Source organism: Erithacus rubecula (genome assembly GCF_903797595.1).
Source record: "Erithacus rubecula genome assembly, chromosome: 3".
Taxonomy (NCBI): domain Eukaryota; kingdom Metazoa; phylum Chordata; class Aves; order Passeriformes; family Muscicapidae; genus Erithacus; species Erithacus rubecula.
This window is the reverse complement of record NC_136689.1, coordinates 14220755-14242089: the sequence shown is the minus strand read 5'-3', so window position 1 is coordinate 14242089 and position 21335 is coordinate 14220755. Positions and strand designations below refer to the sequence as shown.

Here is a 21335-nt window from a genome sequence, read left to right as displayed (position 1 = left end):
CATCTTTTAAAAGTCATGGCATCAAGGATGATTCCCAAAGACTGGAAAATGGCACATAGCCACCTTCAGGAAAGGCAAGAGAGCATCTGGGGTACTACAGGCCAGTCAGTCTAATATCAGTTTACAGAAAGGAGTAACCCCATGCAGCAGTACAATGTAGGTCTGACTCGCCCATTCTCATCAGCATTAATTATTCAATTCTCCTTTAAATCTTCACTGACAGCATACTACTATCAGCCTTTTCAAGGTGCACTTATTATACTTTCTAAATTTGGGGACATTAGCTCCCCTTCACCTCCAGCCTTCTAAAATTCCTCCACTATTCCATGATTTGTTAAAACTCAAAATGAATAATTCATACAGCTTCTAAGCTTTTTTTCTTTTTTAGTATCTGTAGGTGTCAGTGCAGCAGATTTAAAAACATTTAACATTAATAGTTGCTGGTACAGTGATAATACATTCTTCCCATCACTAATGATGGAGGTGGTGAGATGTAAAAGCATCATCCAGCCTCTTTCTGAATACAGAACAAAATATTTATTGAATATTTATGCCTTTCTCTGCACAGCAGAAATTTATCATCCTTGCCCAGTATTGGACTTCTATCATTACTAAGCTTTTGTACCCTTCAAGAACATCCTCTGTATTTAAAGAACTCCATTGTACTCCACTGCCCACAGATTTTTATTAATAACTTTACCTCCTTAATCTTCTGTCTCCAAGCCATACAGTGCTTGCCATCATCAGCTCCCCATCCTTTAAAACTGTATTGCTTCACTCCCTTCCTTACCGTGTTTCAACCAAACAAATCATGTTTCCTAAGAGAAGAATTGTTCTGGGAGTAACTAAATGAACAAGTAGGTGTCAAGCAAGTCACATTTTTATGCTCAAGTACTCCTTGTTTTTTAAGTCTGCTCTTCTTTTAAAAATTTAAGTTGGGGATATGTGTGCATGCAGAACTACTTATTGGCTCCTAACCTGCAAAATTAGATCACAGTTCCTAATACACGTGCTCTATTTATTCTACATGCCTCAGAAAGAAAAATCTGTACAGAAGACAGAGTGGCTTTTATTTGTTTGAAAACTGTCAGACAGATATAAAGTATTTTTGATGCTTCAGAAATTGATTAGCAGCCAAGTGATTTATCAGCACAAGCTCCCAATACCTGCAACAGGCTGAATTCTCATAATTTTTCTTTACTGAATACTGAATTGACTTTTAAGAAACTACTCGTCTTCCTAGGATCTGAACTACACTGATAAAAAGTCTCCAATATATTTTTGCAGATAAACACTGGCACAGTACTAGTCTACTTGTCTTCTGAATAGTGAGAAATGTTCAGGCAAGCAACAGAACATTTAATATACAAGACCACAGAAAAGTCTTTAAGGTTTTGCTATGACATTTCACTTTTTAGAGTTTCTCTAGTAAACACTCATTGGACATGTTTTAACATAAGAATTATTTCAGTCTGCTATAATTTTCTTTACATAGCTGTGATTTGGTTTTCTAATCTATTGTTTTGCTTTATCTTTAAAACTTGCACTAAATAGCAAAATATACAAGCCTAGACAAAGAACATGGTATCCTTTATGATTTAGACAAGGATTTTAATATGGAAAGAACATTACCAAACATATTTCTGTAAAAACAAAAATCAATGCTTCCCTTGCAGCAAAGCAGAAAACCCTGCATATTATTTCTACCACATTCACTTCTGCTCTTCAAAGTCATTCACCTTTCACTACTAGTGAAATAATGTAAGATCTGTGTTGTAAACTTCATTGTTTTGAGATGTGCATTGGGTGCATGTCAGCAATCTGCATTATTCTCTGTATCAAACATTCATTCATCCAGTCCAACTACTTATTTTTAGGGCACTGGAAGGGAGGAGGGAAAATTAAAAATAATGGTGATAACTGCCAAAGACATTCTGCATTTTTCCTCTAAGCTATTTCTGATCTGTGTGAATTCACTTGCTGCATGCAGGTCTCATGGCCCATACCATGTAAATGTCAATGATCATGCTACAAGTTAGAACTGAATTAACCTTAAAACTGAAACACAAAATTGCACTGACAAAGAGTTCCCTTCAAAGTCACAGTTCTGTGATGAATCTAAAAAAATAAGTACTTTCATTGATGACAGTTACCTTCAAAGATACATAAGTAAATATTTTTTTCAGTTTTTCTGGCTATATACATATTTATTTTGCAAGTATTTCAAAATCTGTTGACTGCAATGGCTGTAGCACCTACATTTTATAAGTATCACAAAAATTCACAGACTGGAAGCCAAATCCATTTTATACAGATGGAAGAACTGAGCTTAAGTTTCCTATCCAAAATTTCACATTTCAGAATTTTAGAATAAGCCTCCAATAAGTAAAAAAAAATAGGCAATATGTATACATTTTGCAGATGACAAAACATAAAATTACTTCAAGCATCAGAGTAGATGACAAGAACAGAACTCTTCCTATACAGCAGAAACCCAAGTATAATGAGAATGCAGTGTATTCTGTCTCCTAACATCTTTCAAATGGCTAAATACCTTGTAAGGTTCTCTATTTTCAGACTGTTGATCTAAAAACATAAAATTAAAATACCTAAAAAATACAGAATCACAAAATATCCTGAGTTGGATGGGACCCACAAGGATCATAGAGTCCAACTCCAGGCCCTGCACAGCCCCACTCCCAAGAGTCACACCCTGTGCATGAGAGCATTGTTCAAATGCTTCTTGAATTGCACTGGGTTTGGGATTGTGACCACTGCCCTGGGGAGCCTGTCCCAGTGCCCAGGCAACCCCTGGATGAAAAACCTTTTCCTGATATCCAACGTAAACCTCCCTGGACAAGTTCAGGCCATTCCCTCATGCCCTGTCACTGGTCACCACAGAGAAGAGAACAGTGCCTGTCTCTCCTCTTCCCCTCACCAGATTCCAATGAGGTGCCCCCTCAGTCTCCTCTGCAGGCTGAACAGATCAAGTGATGTCAGCTGCTCCTCACACAGCTTCCTCTCCTGTCCTTTCACCATATTTCCTGTCCTCCTTTGGATGCTCTCTCACAGCTTTACATCCTCCCTGCACTGTGGCACCCAGAACTGCCCCAGCCCTGGAGGTGAGGCTGCCCCAGAGCAGAGCAGAGCAGGACAATCCCTCCCTTGCCTGGCTGTGCTGATGCCCCCAGAACAGGGCTGGCCCTCCTGGCTGCCAGGGCACTGCTGGCTCATGTTCAACTTGCCATGGACCAGCATCCCCAGATCCCTTTCTGTGGCACTGCTCTCCAGCCTCTCATTGCCCAGTCTCTATATTCAGGGTTGCCCCATCCCACAATCCTGCACTTTGCCTTGTTGAGCTCCATGTGGCTGGTGAGTGCCCAGAGCTCTGCTCTGTCAAGATCTCTCTGCAGGGCCTCCCTGGGAGCATCAGGCACAGCTGGGCAAGGGGGGGATTATCCTGCTCAGCTCTGCATGGGCTCAGCATCTCCTGGAGGCCTGTGGGCACTTTCAGGCACCATGATATTAAGGAGATATAAAGCTGTTAGAAAATGTAAAAGGAGTGCCACCAAAACACTGAAGGGCCTTGAGGGGAAGCCATACAAGGAGTGGCTGAGGTCACTTGGCCTGGAGGAGACTGAGGGGAAACCTCATTCCAGTCTACAGCTCCCTTATGAGGGAAGAGGAAGGACAGGAACTGATCTCTGGTGACCAGTGACAGGACTGAGAGAATGGCCTGAAGGTGTGTCAGGGCACGTTTAGGTTGGATATCAGGAAATGATTTTTCACTCAGAAGGTTGCTGGGCACTAGAACAGGCTCTCCAGGGCAGCTGTCACAGCACTGAGCCTGACAGAGTTCAAGGAGTGTTTGGACAATGCTCTCAGGCACAAGGTGCGACTCCTGGGGCTGCCCTGTGAGCCCAGGAGCTGGACTTCAATGATCCTTGTGGGTCCCTTCCAACTCAGGATATTCTATGATTCTTTCTGTGCACCAATGGCAAACAGCATAATTCATCAACATTTTAGCAGTACTTAACACTATCATACACAGTTCAAGTCAAGAAAGCCATGGAGATAAAAATTGTCCTTAAAAATCTAGTCAAGAAGCACTCTGTGACTAAACAGCTTGTGAACAGTGAAAGTGAGAAACCACTGCACTTGAAAACAAAGCACCTTCAGTTCTACCAAATGTGCTATTACACCGGATGTGTGTTAAATTTGTTTACATGTTACTTTTTATAGCCAGTTTCAAACAGAGACATTTAATCTATCCTTAGATAAGTAAAATGAATTACTATCAAATCCTAGACACATTTAGGCATTTTGTCACAACAGTAATTTACATGTCCTCCCTAAGAGAGAACAACTCTGAATATAAAAATACAGTTGACTACATTGTCTGAAAGCTTAAAAAGCTTCTCTAATTAAAATAATTCCTTATTTCTATAGCAGTTTGTTAAAACCAAAGAGTTTCTTTCTCTGCACTAAATACACTTAAGGTTAGGTCCAATTCTTCCCAGCTTTGCACCTATATGCATCACCTTGCCTCTAGTACATTACAAACATCTAAGTCCACAAGAGTTTTAAGTTACACAGACACAGAGGGTAAACAGAACCAGTTTACATCCTGTAACATGACTGCTATACAAAAAGCAAGAGACAATTCACATTGACTGTGAAACCACAAGTTTTTCATGGAAGAAAATTCATTACCACTCATGGTACTTTCCATTATGAATTTCACCTTTGTGGTGGAGAGTCTGGTCGGTTACATTCTAAATATTTTTCAAAATAAATTCCAAACAAGTTACATTTAATTACAAAATAGCGAGTAATTCTTCTCTGCCTCCATGCAAGCAGAAGCAAAATTAAGCAGGTAAAGAAAATGGCAAGATGAACTATACATTCTCTTCAATAGAAAATAGGCTTCAGGGGAGTTTGCCTCTCAACTAACTCTAAATTCACTGTTTTCACGATATATGGTCAAAAGTAAGCTGTTTTAGGAAAAAAAAAAAAAGCTTTAATCAAAGTATTACCCTGCTGCACAGGAAGCCTATCATGCTTGCAACATGTTTAACACATAAGCAAGTGGCTAAAGGTAAACCCTCTTCATGTGAGGTTTCCTAACAAATCTCAGGCATTTGAAAACAACAAGCAGGCCACAATAAAATGACAGTGTAATTGGAAATTACAAGCAGCATCTTTTTCTGTCCAGTTATACTCACCCAGCATTTCATGTTTTTTGTCACATAACTATTGTATAAATACTCCATGCCAGGACTGGATTTCTTTGTGTTGAATAATACCCTATAAGAATATCTGGGTTCAACAATCTGACAGCCATGTTCCTAGTTACATGATGGACTATGCAATTAACAACTAGCTACCACACTGACTACATTCCAATTATAACTAAGGCATCAAATTCAAGACTTCCTGAAAACACAAAAAAAATTTATTAAAATAAATTCTTCCTATCATTCACTAGCATAGCAACATAGTCAATAACACACACACCAACTGTTTTAACTTCTATTTATATAGTAAAGCACAGGCATTGGAGTGCATGAGAATTAAACTAAGAAAAGGGCTCAAACTGATCCAATTTATTACCAACAAACCATTTTCTTCCAGATATAATCATATAATCCCACAGAGCTCACAGTTACACATTGACAAGACTCCAGTCAGACTTCTGAGTATCTATGTCACAAGTACAATAATACAACTAAACAAAATAGAATTACTTGCAGCCTGAGAATTTCACAAAGCAGCCAATTAAATGCACAAGTTAATAAGACTAGGATTATGACCAAAAAAAAAGTTACCTATAACAGGATAATAAGATACAGTAAGATAATGAAATTGCTCTTAACTGAAGTATCAAAATTCAGTCTACTTCTTGAACCAACAGAGCACAGAACCTTCAACTACTTTCTTTGACATTGTCAGTAACAACAAAAAAAACAAATCAAAAAACCCAAGAAACAAACCAACTCAACACTCCCCAGTGTCAGTTTATCAGCACATTACAACTCCTCACACCCTAAAAAAACCCTGCCATCACAACCTTTCATCTTTCTTGGCACTGTGAGAAAACAGCATAAAGGTCATGGAAAACAAACTTCACTCACATTCTTACAGGTGTCTCCTCCACATTAAAGCTGAAGAGCAGCACAGAAAACCTTTTGGTGCCTCTGCAGAACAGAACACTTCAGTTTCCACACACTGAACATTTTTCAGTAGTATACAATCACTTCTATTAAAAAAAAAACAACCAAAAAACCTTGTGTTTATTGTTTATATATCAAAACTGAAAATCAGAAGAAATAGAGGATAACTGAACTATGCAGGAAAGATACAATTGAGTAAAGTTCTGGATTTTCCTTTTTTTTTTTTTTTAAGATATGCAGCTACTGCAAAGAATTCAAAAGAAAAAAAGAAGGCTCAGCTAAGTAGTTCTACATTCAAACAAGCTTAAAAAGATTTGCCAATTATATGGTCAAAAGTAAGAAGCTACAGTCAAAATCTGTCTTTTTTTATATCATAACCTATTTTCCAAATGTATTAAGAAAAAATAATCTTCAATGTGAACTCACAGTTATTCAACCAAGATTCAGCAAATTCTAAACCCACACACTTGATTTGTCATGTATTTTGGCTGCTAAGTCTGACTCTAAAAGAGAGATGTGCTACCTTATTATTATTTTTTTAAAGATTTCTCTTGGGATTGCACAGCAAAGGAATGAGTATGCAGCCTATCTCACACAGGAAGGAGAGATTTTTATCCTTAAAAACAGGAGGTTCGCCCACATGATCACCTGGGACAAACTTGGCCACTGCAAGCAGGCTAGAAGGTTATAGGAGCCTGGGAATGTTTAACATCAAGAAAGTAATTACAGCCCAGCAAGATCAGAAGGAATTACACAGGAAATGTGAACAGTAACCCTTTCATGCCAAAAAAAATCATGAAAAAAGTCAGCTCTCAGCTGCCAGGCTATAAGGCTGTACAAACCAATTGCAAAATGCAGGAATGGAAATAACACTATATATTACCAGGCTATAAATTCCCAACGATGTGATAAAGCTACACCTCCATGAAAAGAACAAAATCCCTGGCCTTTCTTCTTGCCATGTATATGCAGTATAATTAAAGCCCAGAAGAATCATGAAAAAGTTGCAAACACCACACAAGAATGGTCAGTTGTTTCTTCTGGACTTTTTCTTTTAAATTTATGCTGATCCAACAGTGTTCCCTCTAGAAGATGGTCAAATATCTTGTTCTTATTCAGTCATGAAAAATCTCTGTCCAAAAGATGTAGGGCATTATTCAAGCAAAAACACTAACTCTCTCCTTTACCTATTCAATAAAAATGAATCTCCCAAATTCTGAAATAAACCCCATAACTCAGCAGAAAGGGCTCAAAGTACTCCATGTATTTGCTGGTGAAACAATTTCTATTCTCTAGGGACATGGGGGAATTTGAGTAATCTGACTGCAGCTCAGTCTAGTTAGAAAGCCTTCAAGTGTGATATTAGAAAGTGAACAGTGATCACATGCCTGTCCTTCACACAGAACTGGGATCCATTTTAGTGAGACGAGATTTTTTCCTAAGCTCCTCACTAAGGAAAATAGAATTCTTTTAAATCTACCAAGACATAATGCTGTACATGACCCCAGTCAGACAAGAGATGAACAACAAAGCAACCAAGCACTAATGTTTCTATGAATTTATTAAAATTACCATGATTACATATCCTCATTAAATAAAAATAAGCTCCCCTAAAACGAGTTCTAGTGTATATCTGCTCTACTGAAAAATTAGATTAAAAGATACTTTTAAAATTTAAGAAAAAATCCGTGAATTATCTTACTTAAATAACACGCTTCTTCAGTTCTTAAAATTACAAATCAGAACAGCATCATCACACATTGCAGTGCCAAAACCAGAGTATCCCTTTAGCTTCTTTTCCTCCAATATTGGGATTCAGGTGTTCTCCTCTACCTTCCTTTACTACCAAAGCCTTTCTTTTCCCATCTCTTCTGTTGGATTCTGTTTGGTTTCCTTTTCCTTACCTTCACATCTAAGGTGGGTGGGATTTTGCCATCACTAAAGCCACCTGCACAACCAATTTCTGCATGGCTGAAGCCTACTCAGCTACCTGTTCAGTGGAATCTCTAAATAAATAAAATCAAGAGGCAAAAAAAACAAAATACAAAAGCAGCACATGAGAATTTCAAACACAGGCAGGCAAATAGGGCAGAGACAGTGCAGTAAAGAAGCAACAAGGACAAGAAGTAATTGCTGACATTACAGCCTGCACAAGTAACCATAACTCCCATTCTTCAGGAGATAAAACTGAAACATGAAACAATTATATTTTTTATTCTTTACAGAGATGGAGGTTGAAAAGAGGCAAGCACCATGACCTCACTCTGGAGACAAAGGGAAAGTTCCATTTTCTCCTGCACTAAACTTAATCCCACTTCTAAGGGTTGGTGATTTGCAAAAATAAACTGAACTAGCTTTCCCAGTCAATACACGTTCTTCAAAGATTAAAGTCACTTCTCCTAAATTTGTCTGTCTCCATAGCAGATTAAAGATTCAGCAGTACAATATTCATACAAGATGTTAGCCAAAAAACCTGCAGTAGTGGATGAGCCACTAGTTTTCAACAGCTATAAATGCAACACAAATCTATCTGCAGCATATACCACTGTTTGTTCATTAGTCAGAAAAAAAGGATTTCAATATTGTTGCAAGATACTCTGTTTTCAAAGGACTTGCACGTGTAAAGCAAAAATACTCTCAGTGATGTTTTTTCCAGGCCCATGTGCTTAAAACCACAGCCTGTTTTCAGCCAGGTGAACTGACTGAAGTCAGTCACAAGCCAGGTGCCACCTACAGGGGCTATTACTGTGCAAATGAGTTGGTGGCAACAGCCATGGGAAGGGCTCCCTGTACTTCCCAAGCGCAGGCAGCGCGTCAGGAACTGAGCATTCCTTTCAACACATCAACTTGTAACTGACTCATCTGCAGCACTATGGCTCAGTGGGCACTGCATAGGATTCCTCTGCAAATCAACATTTTACACCTGGCCACATCTGCTCTTACTGAAAGCTCTGTAGAATTTGTATCTAAAAACTTGTAGGATCTGAACTCAGTGATCCTTGTGGGCCTCTTCCAATGTATCACTACAAGCAATGCTCTTTTATTGGGAGGTTACTGACATTCATCTTATTTCTAGAAAGAATTTAAATTAACTTTCAAAACCTTAAAGTAAAAAAATGTTGCATTTTGGGCCTGTGAAACCACTTGGTAATGAAAAAGTGAATTCCAAAGATACTGATTTTGGAAATTACTATGTTTCTAAATACAGTTATTTGTAATGTGACTAGATTTCAATAGAAATTTAAAACTTCCTCTTTTGGGAGATCTACAATCAGTCAACCTAACACAAGTTAATATTCACACCCTGTGCCTTTCTCACTCCAAGTATACACATTAAACATTTTCTCCTTCCCAATCCAGAGCAGCTTTCTAAAAATAGTTGCCAAAGACTGAATTTTCAGGTATCTACACCACTGACACACAAGTCTTGGAAAAAGAGAAGTCAGTAAAGAAAACCTGAAACCATTCTCTATAAATATTTTCCATTAGGCAGGCATGGTTATTCTCTCTCAACCATTACTAATATCTATGAATTCTTTAGGTTTATCTATTAATGTTGCAATTACTAACTAATATTTTGGAAATAGACTTTCTAGTGTTTCAAGTTTGAAATATTATGAAGAGACAATTCAAATAAATTGCTTCCATTATTGAACAGCAAACACTTTAAAACATAATTCCACTTGAACCAAAAAAGGCTCACATGCCCAAATTAATTATGTCCCTCATCACTGAAATCCCTCAGGGTTCAATAAAACTCAGGATACTCAGCCTGTCCTATTCCCCGATAGGACACTTGCAATAGTCTATAGGTACAGTCCACTTTGAAAATTGGTTCTTTACTTTTTGTTTTCTAGGGAGAAGATGCTTTACAAATTCTTATATATAACCATCAATACATTATTCTTTTACCTTGACTTGCATTTTTGATGGTGTTCAAATTAAAACCCATTATTCCACAACTTGTATAACCAAGATTCCATAGGGGTTTTTTTTACTTTTTTGCTTTTCCAAAATGAACAGCTTCCGGGAACAGGCAAAGACTTATCCAGAACAAATCAGTTCTACATTCAGGAGTTTCCATCAATTTTGTTAGCATTATTCTTAATCTAAGGAATTTTTATGCTTCTCAAAAGCTGATCAGCTAAACCTTTCAAAGGTATCTGCATTTCTGTAAGTGTAGAATGATTTTAAAATTGAAAAAGAAAAGTAAGAAATTGGTCCTCTTTAATCTTCAGCATGAACAAAGTTTTCTTTCAAAATTGAAAGAAATTTCACTTTGCAATGAACATCTAAACCAAATATTTGAAGATTTTTTAGATTAAAACAACGTCTTCAAAAAGGTTTCAAAACTTTCACAGTGAATTAGATCAATTATACCTTAATAACACCCTAAACCAACTCTCCTCACAATACCCAGCTACCTTCAAAGCATGCTAGTACATAAATGCAGGTTTGATGCTTGCATTAAATCATTAAAAAAAGAAATAAAATGGGTGCAACCTTGATATAGTCTAAACAGACCCTACAGTTTCATGCTTCTTTTGAACCAAAATCTTATCATGTAAAAGAAACCTTACAAACACTTAATTATTTAAATGAGCTAGAACAGTGTCTTTAAACACAGAATCCACAACATACCCATTTTTCTAACTTTTTTTATGTGGTCACAAAGTCTTTGTGACACAAAGAAATGTGAAAGTCAGGTGAAATATATCTGTAAGAAATTAAGTTCAGGGCAAACATAATCAAACACATCAAAACTGTTAGTTTCACCAGCTCACTTTAGGCAGAAAGTGCTCCAGACTGGTCAGATGTGAAAAATCCTGCATTGGACTAGACTAATTCAGTGTCTGAATAACCCCACCAGCAGCTGTTGATCAAACCTGGCTTCCTTATCATTTAAGAAATCCAAAAGGTTTCACTCAATCCTCTGACCACAATTATCTCCAGGCCTGTCACTTTCAAGTCACTGGCATTAGCTGTCTAACCAAGAAACTCAACATGCTACAGCCAACAGGTAAGTTAGTCCTGTGCTCTTTCAGCAGTGCACTGACATTATTCATCAGCAAAAGACATGGGAAGATTTGTTCTCAAACCTGAACAGCAGCACACTCCACTCCCCAGGATTTTGTGGGGAACAGAGCATGTACATTATATACCTTACACATATGATGCTTCTGTCAAGTAGTAACTGCTTTTTTTAAAAAAGTCAGACTTCATATTCTTACTAAATGTACAGTAAGAGACATTCTTTTTATTTCAAACCCCATCTCACCTACTACCAGAGCTAGACAAGTGTCCAGCTTCACCAGTAGGACAGAAGATCCAAAGCAGGAGTCAATGTGGTTTGCTAAAACACTAGTACAAAATCAGTGAGTACCATCTCAAGGAAAAGTAGATTTATTACTGTTCTCCCCTCCAGAATCACTGTGTAAATAAAACTTTTTCATCGTAGAAAAAAAAATTCCTCCAGGAATTATCAAGTATATAATTCTATACATACAACAACAGAGAACTGGCACAATTTTCAAATACAGCAACCTGCAATCAAAATTATGTAAAAATTATGTAAATTACATGGTATTTATGTTTCTATAAACTATACTGTGGCAATATATACTTTTGTAGTGCATGTAGATGATGAATGAAAAACAAAGATGTGAGAAAGAGAAACAAACAAGCAATCAGGCTGCTAACAAACTACACCAAGTGTTTTCAGAAATGGCCCTTAATAAGATATGATTAAAAAAAAAAAAAAGAAGCCACCACTGACTTTTGGAGCACAGCGTTCATTTACAAAAGTGAAAAGAAATAATCCAAAGCAAGAAACTTCTCTAGGATCCTACATACATCTGGGATCCACCTGATTATGTAAAGACTGGCAACATGTAGTGGTGGCTTTTAAATGCATTTTTTTCAAACAGTGACAATCCCAAACAGCAAAGCTTACTTTTCACATGTTCTAACCCTAAATAATGATTAAAGGTTGACTATTATTTTCAACTTATCATCTCTGGCAGAGTACCTCTCAGTTACTGAAGATTTTCTGCCTTGACAGGGGAATTCCATTTCTAGGATTCACACAGAGAAAATGTTTCAGTATAAATCGTGGCTATTCTAAGCCAGGAAAATATCCCACGGATTGCTAAGTTACCATCTTTCAGGCTAGTTCTCCGTAATTAAGGTATCAATTATAATTTCACAGGCATGCTTTATTTTATAAATAAACTCTGTTTCCACAATTTGAGCTGTGGGAAAGAATGTCTGCGTCAATGCATCAAGCCTTGCAGCACAGCAAGTTTTGAGCTGAATGCCAGCTGTAAATGTTATAACATGGATTCTAGCATGGAAAAAATAGGAGGAAGACTTCCCTCTCACCCCCAAATTCCCACAAGACTTCTGATTTTTTTTATTCCTGTCATGGCACCTCCCTGACATCTGCTCTTTGCTGCTCTAGAGCCAAATACAACAAATTTAACTCAATCTGCTGCTAAACACACCAAAAGTAAAAACTGCAGCCTGCACTAAATGGAGAGAAAAATGACATTTAAGTGGCAAGAGAAAAAGCTGATTCTGTAGTCTTCTCCTGCTGAACACTACTTCTGATGCTTTTATCACAGAGTTTTATATTTGAGTTTGATAGAGACTGAAAGCAAACAGTTTCTAGAACTCAAACCATGCCAAGAGAAAAGGCTGGCAGAGCAACAAGCATGCTCATTTAATTAAGATACCCCCACTGCTATTTTTATGACTTTTTACATACTTGCTGGGAGTTGGCAGGGTGACACAGAAGGCCAGCGTTAGCTCATTTCATCCTCCCAAAATATTCCATCACTCCAGGTACTGAACAAACTTGTGTACTGACTCAAATTAAATTACTGCAGGAACACCAAGTTAATGCACAAGCCCAGGCAATAGAAAAATCAAAGCTGAACAGAAAAGTGCCTCATGAGTAGCAAGTGACAAACAACTAGCCTATGTAAATTCTTTCCAGTTTCATGAGGACCCTGATGTTAATCCCCAAAACCTCTTCTCCAATATCCACATCTACAAGAGAAACAAAGCAAATCAGTGCATCCTACCAAGGGAACTAGACATGTTACCTAGTGGGTATCTCACCTAGATATAACCCAATACAGGGAAAGAGATCAAATAAATTAGTGAGATGCTGTAACTTTTTCTCCCATAAACGAACTAGAGATAGATTTAATTCCTTTAGTCACATCATCAACACATGGTTTTTAGATTAGCTTTATTAAAAACCATGATGGAAAAAATAATTTTGCAAATGACAAAAAGATAAGGGATTATATTCTTTCAGGAGAAAAAGTAACCTGAGCCTGTGTAAGTATTCTTTAACTTATCCGATTTCTAGTAGAATTTTTCTAAATTAAAATTATCCCTAGACTGCAGAGCTCAGTCTAACTAGTTTATTAAGTTTATCTTGAGTTTCCTTTCTCACTTTGCCATCCTAACTTCACAGAATGTCCCCTTACTCTTATAGCATGAACCAACAAAACAAACACTTTGAGCTACTTCTCTCAAACAAACCATCATTCTGTACTTCTGTTATACTTCTCTACATTTACTGCCTTGCAAAGGTTAAACAATCTCCTTTTTTTCCAATTTCTCTTTATAAGAACAGTTTCCATCCCCACAGATTCCTCTTTTAGTCTCTTCCCTGATTCCCTTCCCCTCTACATCCTTTTTAGAGGCATGCAGCACCACATCCACTGTGATGGCCTGCTGTATGACAGTAAGATACTGATTTTTACCATAGAATTTTATACTCCACTACACTTTGCTTACTTTAAGTATGAACACAGGTAACAGAAGTTAAGAGAAGAAAAAAAGATTTTTAACATGCAGTCTCCTACTTTGAGTATGTGGCATTACTAACATGCCAAGACATCATTTGGGGCCAGTCTTTGCTTTTTTGTCCTTCAGCATAATTTCTTTTTTGCATCTCATCCATTATGGACTGCAAACCTGTTATTTGCCAATCAGGGTATATTCCCAGAAAGAAAATCACTGGTTTACAGGAGAACAGAAGCACACACTAAGCAAAGGTAACTGCCCAAGACATTTTGCTTTTAGGTCTTCAATGAGGCACCAAGTATGTCAATAAAAAAATGTACAAAATGCAAAAAGATGCTTTGCCACAAAAGCAAGTCAGTAAAAGAATACAGCAGACCTGCCCTTTGAAAAATTAAGACTGCAATAAAAAAAGCTAACTCACACTATATTGTGAATATTCTGCATCCTACTTATTATACTAGAGCTACGGAAAATATATAACATCTCTGAGTTAACTTACTAAATAAAATATAATAGATACTATATTGGCCCTTACAAGGTACAATCCAGCAAAAACTAGAAAAAAAGTTTCCAAAAGCACGGTGCATTACACCATCACAACAGCCTATCACTATTTTTCTCTGGAAGCTAAAAAAACACTAAGAGAATCCATAAGGCTGTTTTCTTTTTCTCAATGATGAACAATATTGTAAAGTTTGCCTAATATTGCCGTTTAGGGAAAAACATTATAGAGTGATTGACCAGACTCTCTGTTCTTAAACACTCTGCTAAAAGAACAAACTATTTGTAAAAATAACAAAAACCAGCTGAAGGCATTTGGGTGGTCTCCGTTTGAGTCCTGTAATATAGAACAGTTCCTTTTTTCTAAATCCAGTACTGATTTGTTTTCCTGCTTCAGAAAAGCCTCAAAATCTGTTGATGACAAAAGCAACACAACTCGCTGAACATCCATATTATTTTACTGGCAGGCTGGTAACTTCCAAGTGCTTGATTCATCACACACACAGCACTACACTTACACAACAGGACTATGCAGGTTTCTCTAGATTGATCCTTTTTGATTCCCCAACAGTATTTAGGGGATCATTCAGTTTTATCTTTAGAACACTGCACATAATTGTTGGGTAGTTCAGCTTTACTGCCCTGCTTCCTAAAAACATGGATCTATCTTGTTTCTTCACCAGCAGCTCTGTTTTGATTGAGCTGAGGAAGAGCAAAAACTGTCAGAACTTCACATCTTGGTGTATGTAGCACTCTTTAAAAGGACAAGCTGATACAAATCTGATATTATACACCCTCACAATCAGCAGACTGTAGTCTCCCTTAGGGAGGCCAACTAGTAGTCATGGCCAAAAAAATCCACCAAAAGTTCCATGTCATTCAGCAGAAGACTGAAGTGTGCTCAAGACTATAAAAGTCAGTAAGATTTCTGTAAAATTCCTATTTTCTATGGTTCATCCCAAATAACCACAAACATACATATTAGAAAAGTGACAAAGAGGCATAATATAACAGTAATGACATCACTCTAAGCTGTAATTTGTCAATACACACCATTTTCATAGTGTTGGCCCAACAGAAAGATCCTTTGAAGAAGAGATACAATACCTTGCAATTGTCCCTAACAGCTGAATAATGCACCAAAAATTAAAACAATGCACTTTTGAGCGCTTTTTTGATTTGGTTTCTGCTTTGGGGTCATGTAAAACCATTAAATAATTCCTAGAAACAATTCAGCATTCAGCTGCTGGTAATATAGAGCTTCATGAAAAAGACTTGAGTATGGAAACATAGCTCTGACTGCTCTGCCACACACTCTTGAACAGCAAAAATTTTCCCTGGAACTGCAACTTGCAATCAACCTAATATCCCAAACCAATTTCAGTGATAAATCCTAGAAAGTCTGCCAAAAGTAGTTTTTTTCCCCCAGAACTCCCTTGCCTATCAAAAAATTTTTCCAAGCTGCTTTTCCAACTCTTTAGCACCTGCTCCTCCTAGCAAATACCCAAGTGAGCCCCAAGAATACTCCTGTCTCCCCAGAGACTTGCTGTGACAGAGGCTCTTCAGCAGGGCTGAGATAGTTCAGCTCAAGCTCACCACATGACCACTTCTTGGCATTAACCATGACACTCCTTCTAAACCAACAATCCTGGGTTTAGACTTTCTGAAGAACAATGAACTGCTAAGCCACAGAATAAAACATGATGCATACACAGAAATTAACATCCAATAGCAGCCTCTAAAAGTAAAACTTAAAAAAAAAGCATGTTTTTGGTTCAATACTCCATAATTTTATTTTTATTCCATGAAAAAAATCTCATCATTCCATAAAAAATGAAAGTTTAACCACAAATGAAGTGACCGCAATGCATTACAATTCTGGAAGATGTACTGAGCTAATGGTTACATTCTTTCCTTTCCATCTGTGCAACAATTCAAGGTGATTGAGCTGACAGCTCAGTACTAAACCTCTTCTGGTATGAGGACAGCCAGCAAGGCTTTCAGTACTGTATGGCTTTCAAAAAGATGCAAAAATCAAAAAGAAAAAGAGCAGTTTAGAGTTTAAGTGAGGAAAACATTCTTTACCATTCAAAAATGGTAAAAAGACTGAAGTGACAAAGCAAAGGTAGTCTCTACTTAATTGATGCCCTTTTGCATCCTTGTTCAATACACAGTACAGCTCTACCACAGTTAGGTTTATGGTGTTTTGATTATATTTCTGATATTAACTGGAAGAGTTATCAGATTACAGTGTATTGCTACAAACCACGCTAACATTTCCTACCACATTCAATTACATTATAAATACCTACAAAATTAGTCCTTTTAAAAAGTAATGCTTGAATACTACTGACACCAGGTTGAATCAGCCAATTAGAGACAAACCAATTCCAGTAAATACAGTACTATAATATAGTAAATCAAAGATACACTTAATTAGCAAGTATCATACTTAGTGATATTTGAATAGGATGGTTTCTACCCAGGTGTTCTGCAGTTTCATGAGGTGACAAGACCAACAGTGACAGAGCAAATACAATACAAAGACAACAGCATTCTCCAAATGCCATTTTAAGCTGCCAGTAAGAATCTTTGTTACATCAGCACAAGAAAGAATGAAATGGAAAGGAAAAAACCCACAACTTCCTTTTAAATTAAAAAAAATTAAGATCTCTGTCATATAATTTAATGGTGGTTACATTGTGACAAGCCTGTAATTCATTTATATTCATGCAAATATAATCCATGAGAAAAGGCCCAATTATTCCCCAAAAAGCACTGTCTCTTATTTGCCAATGTCAGTCCTGTAAAAATACATGGTGATATCTTAAATTTGTTTTTAAAAAATTTTTAAGTAAAAGATTTTTTTTTAAGATTTCTTTAAAAGTTCACCAACATGAAGTATTAAGTCTTACCAAATAAGGTTGATGTCTTGTCTTGATTGCTAATATGGATGAATATCAAAACATATTTTCCTGCTGCTGAACCACTAATATCTTTCATGGAAATTATGAAAACAATTTGTTTCACTGGAGCACAAGCCCAATAGAGTACACCTTGAGTGACCTTAAAGAATTTTAAATAAGCAAATAAACAGCAGTCCAAACACAGAGGCAAATGCTGTCTTTGCATTCAGATGGACACAGAATCAAAACCTGTAACACTCCACAAAGATATTAACTGTAATCTTTCAATGTACCCACCTTGTATATCCTGCTGCTGCTATGACCAATGAAACACTTCATCCATCTTAATTCCTATTTCAAGGAAATAAAAAACAAACAAACAAAAACAACAGAAAGTTCCAATATCTCAGGAAATATATTTAGCAAAGGACAGAAAATCTTATTTAATAGAGGAGAATTAAGGAAGCAGTAAATAAACAAGAATTCTACTAAAACATGTTTACCCACAATACAACAGCATCCCCCCCATGAGGCATACCATACATTAACAAAACTTTTGACTAGAGATTACAATATTAAATATCTGAATAAATATTGCTAAAATAATTAATAAGAGTTCGTACATTTTTGATTTTACCATACACTACACTTTTAAAACTCCAAAGTTTCCTCAATTGTAACTGCAGTAATATATTCCAGTCAGCTTCCAATCCAAGTTCTATATTCAACATTTGGCTATTTCACTTTGACCTGACACCATCTACCTCTCCTTAAGTGCAAATAAATACATAAAACCATCACCAGTTTCATACAGACATTTAAAACATTAAACCACTTCTATAAATGTTTTACCTGTGCACATAAAAATGCTTGAAACAGTCCAAGTCACTGATGAAGAACACTCCTCCCACCTAGCACAGCATAATCCTTGAACCTGCACATCAAAAACGTATGTGTGACAATCACTACAGGTTTCTAAGGCTTCACATGAGAAAAATCTTATCTATGCTCTCCCTGTCATTGCTAGTTCTGATATTTTCACTCACAAATGAGATGTAGGAAACATAAGAAACTAGTATTTTCTTCATTAAATGCTGTGAAAAACACTTCAATTATAACTTTAGCTTCCACACAATCGATTTAACAGCCTGTCCAAAAGCTAAAAACATTTGTATAGTGCTGGTTTTCTTCTGATCCTCCAGTTATCATCACCCAAGAATATCTTTATAGTTAAATACTAAGAACGTTGGATCATTACAAAAAGTATGTTAAACATATGACTTGTCTTACACTTTCTTTCTTCCTTTTCCTTTCTGTTATTTGATGAACTCTAAGTTGGAAAATATCCAACTCGTCTAGCTACTGAAGCAGAAAAATATATACACTCATCCCAGATATATTTTGCTTCACGTAAAAATAACTTTGAAAAATATTAACTTAAATTATTCCTAAAAATAACTAGCTACAATCAGGCTACTGAAAAAAACAAAACAAAGCAACCAAACAAAAGAAAAACAGCTCAGTATTTTCACTGCTGAATACTTTTGTGAGGAAAAAAAAAAGCACATAAACTACTGTGATCCAAGGGAGCTGTGCATTTACCCTATTATCCCCCTCTTTCCTTTTTATTAAGGATTAATAACATGAAAGACCACTTTTAATGGCATATTACACATTCAAATAAATCAGTACAAGAAAATTCAAGACTGTAATTAGCTTAACTATACAGCATTTAAGGGCTAGGCTTTTGACTGAAACTTTAATACACATTAAAAAGCTTCAACAAAAGTTAACTTGGAGAAGAAAGGAACTGAGCACAAGACATACTACATCAATCTTAATTTAGGTATAGAACTAGGTAAACCTTTCAATAGAGCATGACTTGAGCAATATAAATTGAAATAAGCCAATCTTTCACATTGTTTCAAATCTGCCACGCTGCAGACCATTTGCACAGTCTTTTGAAAACTTTCTTGAGTGGCTTTAAAATGCTTCCCTCCTTGTATTATCTATGCCAGACACATCTGATCACTTGGAAGCTGGGATACGCTCCTGATGTCATTATTAAAAGCTCTAATGGACTCATAAGCCGACAGGCCTCAGTAAGCTACACACAAACCCTACACCCATTTACTGCATCCATTTCTGCAGCCGCAGGACAAAACCCCTCCGGCTGTCAGCTCCCTCCAAACCGTACGGAGCCCGGGAGGACCGCACACGGCATTTGTACTTTTATGGAAGCAGCAGCAAGGTTATGAAACAAGGCTCAGGTGTCGGCGTGCAGAGCTGTGACTCAGGCTGGCAGGGACGGCGCAGGAGGCGAGGCTGCCACGGCGCAGCGCCACCGAACCCGGAGCACCCACTGCCGCCCCCAAAGAAGCGTGAGCCGCACCGGCAGCCGCCGTCACTTGGAGGAACCGGTCACAGGCGACCTTTCCGCAGGCCTTTATTGTAACATCAGGACCGGCAGGGCAGTCGCGCCCTGGCGGGGCTGACGCTCCGGGCCGGGGCTCGGGGGCCGCGCTGGCTCTGAGCCCACACGGCCGAGCCGAGCGCCGCAGGCCCCGCACGGCCGCTCCCGGCGGCGGCAGCCGGGCGGGCCCGCACACACCTCGGCACGCCGCCGAGCCCTCCGCCGGGACCAGCCGTGCCGTGCCGGGGCGAGCCAAGGGCTCCGCAGGCGCGGAGCTCCGGCGGCAGCGCCCGGCGAAGAGCCCCTCGGGCTCTCCGAGTGAGGGCCGGAGGAGGCGCCCGCCCCGCCGGGAGCCGCCACCCCTGCGCCTCCTGCTTCCCGGCCCCGCGCCGCCAGCGGGCTCCGCAGGCGGGGAGACAGCGGGGCAGCCGCGCCCCGGCGCCGCCCGCCCCCAGCCCGGGCCGCGGCCCCACCGCCGCGGGGGGAAGGAACTTACGAACGCCCGCCGAGCCCGGTCCCGCCTCCGCGGCGCGGGGCGGCGGCGTCACCCCGCGGGAAGGCGCAGGGGCGGGGCCGCCGGCGGGGCTGTCGGAGGGAAAGGGGCGGCGGGGCCCGGCGCTGTGCAGCGCCCGGGCTCCGGCGGCGCCGCTGCCCAAGGGGGGTGTCGGGCTCCGGCCTCGGGCACCGCTGTGCTGAGTGAGGCCTTCCCTCCCCGTCCCAACCCGCCACTGGCAGGGGGAAAGCTGCGCTCCCAGCCGGTCCCTGAAACTGATGGCTGCCAGGCGCTGGGGTGGCGGGTTTCGATGGGCAGGTCAGAAAAAGGAATCTGAAAAGTACAGGAATTGTGCTGGAAAATAAGGGACTTGAAAGCACTGGGTTAGAGGGAGCACGAATGGCTGAACATGAGCTGACTTGAAGGCCAGTGGCATCCAGGGCTGTATCCGAGTAGCGTGGCCGGCAGGGTGAGGACAGTGGCTGTGCTTCTGTACGAGACAGTGGTGAGGCCATGTCTGGAGTACAGGCTTGGGTTTGGGGCCCTCATTTTAAAGCAGATATTGAGGTGCTGGGGCATGTCCAGGGAAAGGCAGCGAGGCTGGTGAAACATCTGAAAGACAAGTCTGATGAGCAGCTGAGGGAGCTGGGGGTGTTTAGTCTGGAGAAAATGAGGAACACGGAGGATCTTATTGCTCTTTAGAGCTACCTAAAAGGAGGTTGGAGTGAGGTGAGGGCCGGTCTCACAAGTAACAAGTGATGGGACAAAAGAAAATGGCCTCAAAGTTGTGACAGGGAAGGTTTAGCAAATTATTTAGCAAATAATCTTGAGTATCCTCACAGCCTCACACAGCATGTACAGGTAATCAGGCCCAGCTAGCATGGGTTTATTAAAGGCAAGTCCTGACTGACTGTTCCTCTGTGACAGGGTGACCCACTTAGTGGAAATGCTTAGAGGAAAGGCTGTGGGAGTGTCTACCTGGACATCAGTAAAGCATTTGACACCATTTCCCACAGCATTCTGGAGAA

At 39.1% G+C, this 21335-nt stretch overlaps 1 protein-coding gene across 7 annotated transcripts in view; it reads right to left on the bottom strand.

Moving 5' to 3' along the window:
• ZNF438 (zinc finger protein 438) overlaps positions 1-20370 on the bottom strand; it is a 51397-nt gene extending 31027 nt beyond the window's left edge. For 4 of the 7 annotated variants that reach the window (XM_079300437.1, XM_079300441.1, XM_079300440.1 and 1 more), the window contains exons 1-3: positions 20311-20370; positions 18254-18335; positions 17699-17752 (exon numbers count right to left, since the gene is read on the bottom strand). Coding sequence is in view for 1 of the 7 variants with exons in the window: in XM_079300444.1 (XP_079156570.1) it covers positions 18254-18263 (10 nt within the window). In the remaining 6 variants the exon portion in view is untranslated. The other 3 variants (XM_079300444.1, XM_079300438.1, XM_079300442.1) reach the window with 3 other exon arrangements.
• Between the last annotated feature and the right edge of the window lie 965 nt (positions 20371-21335).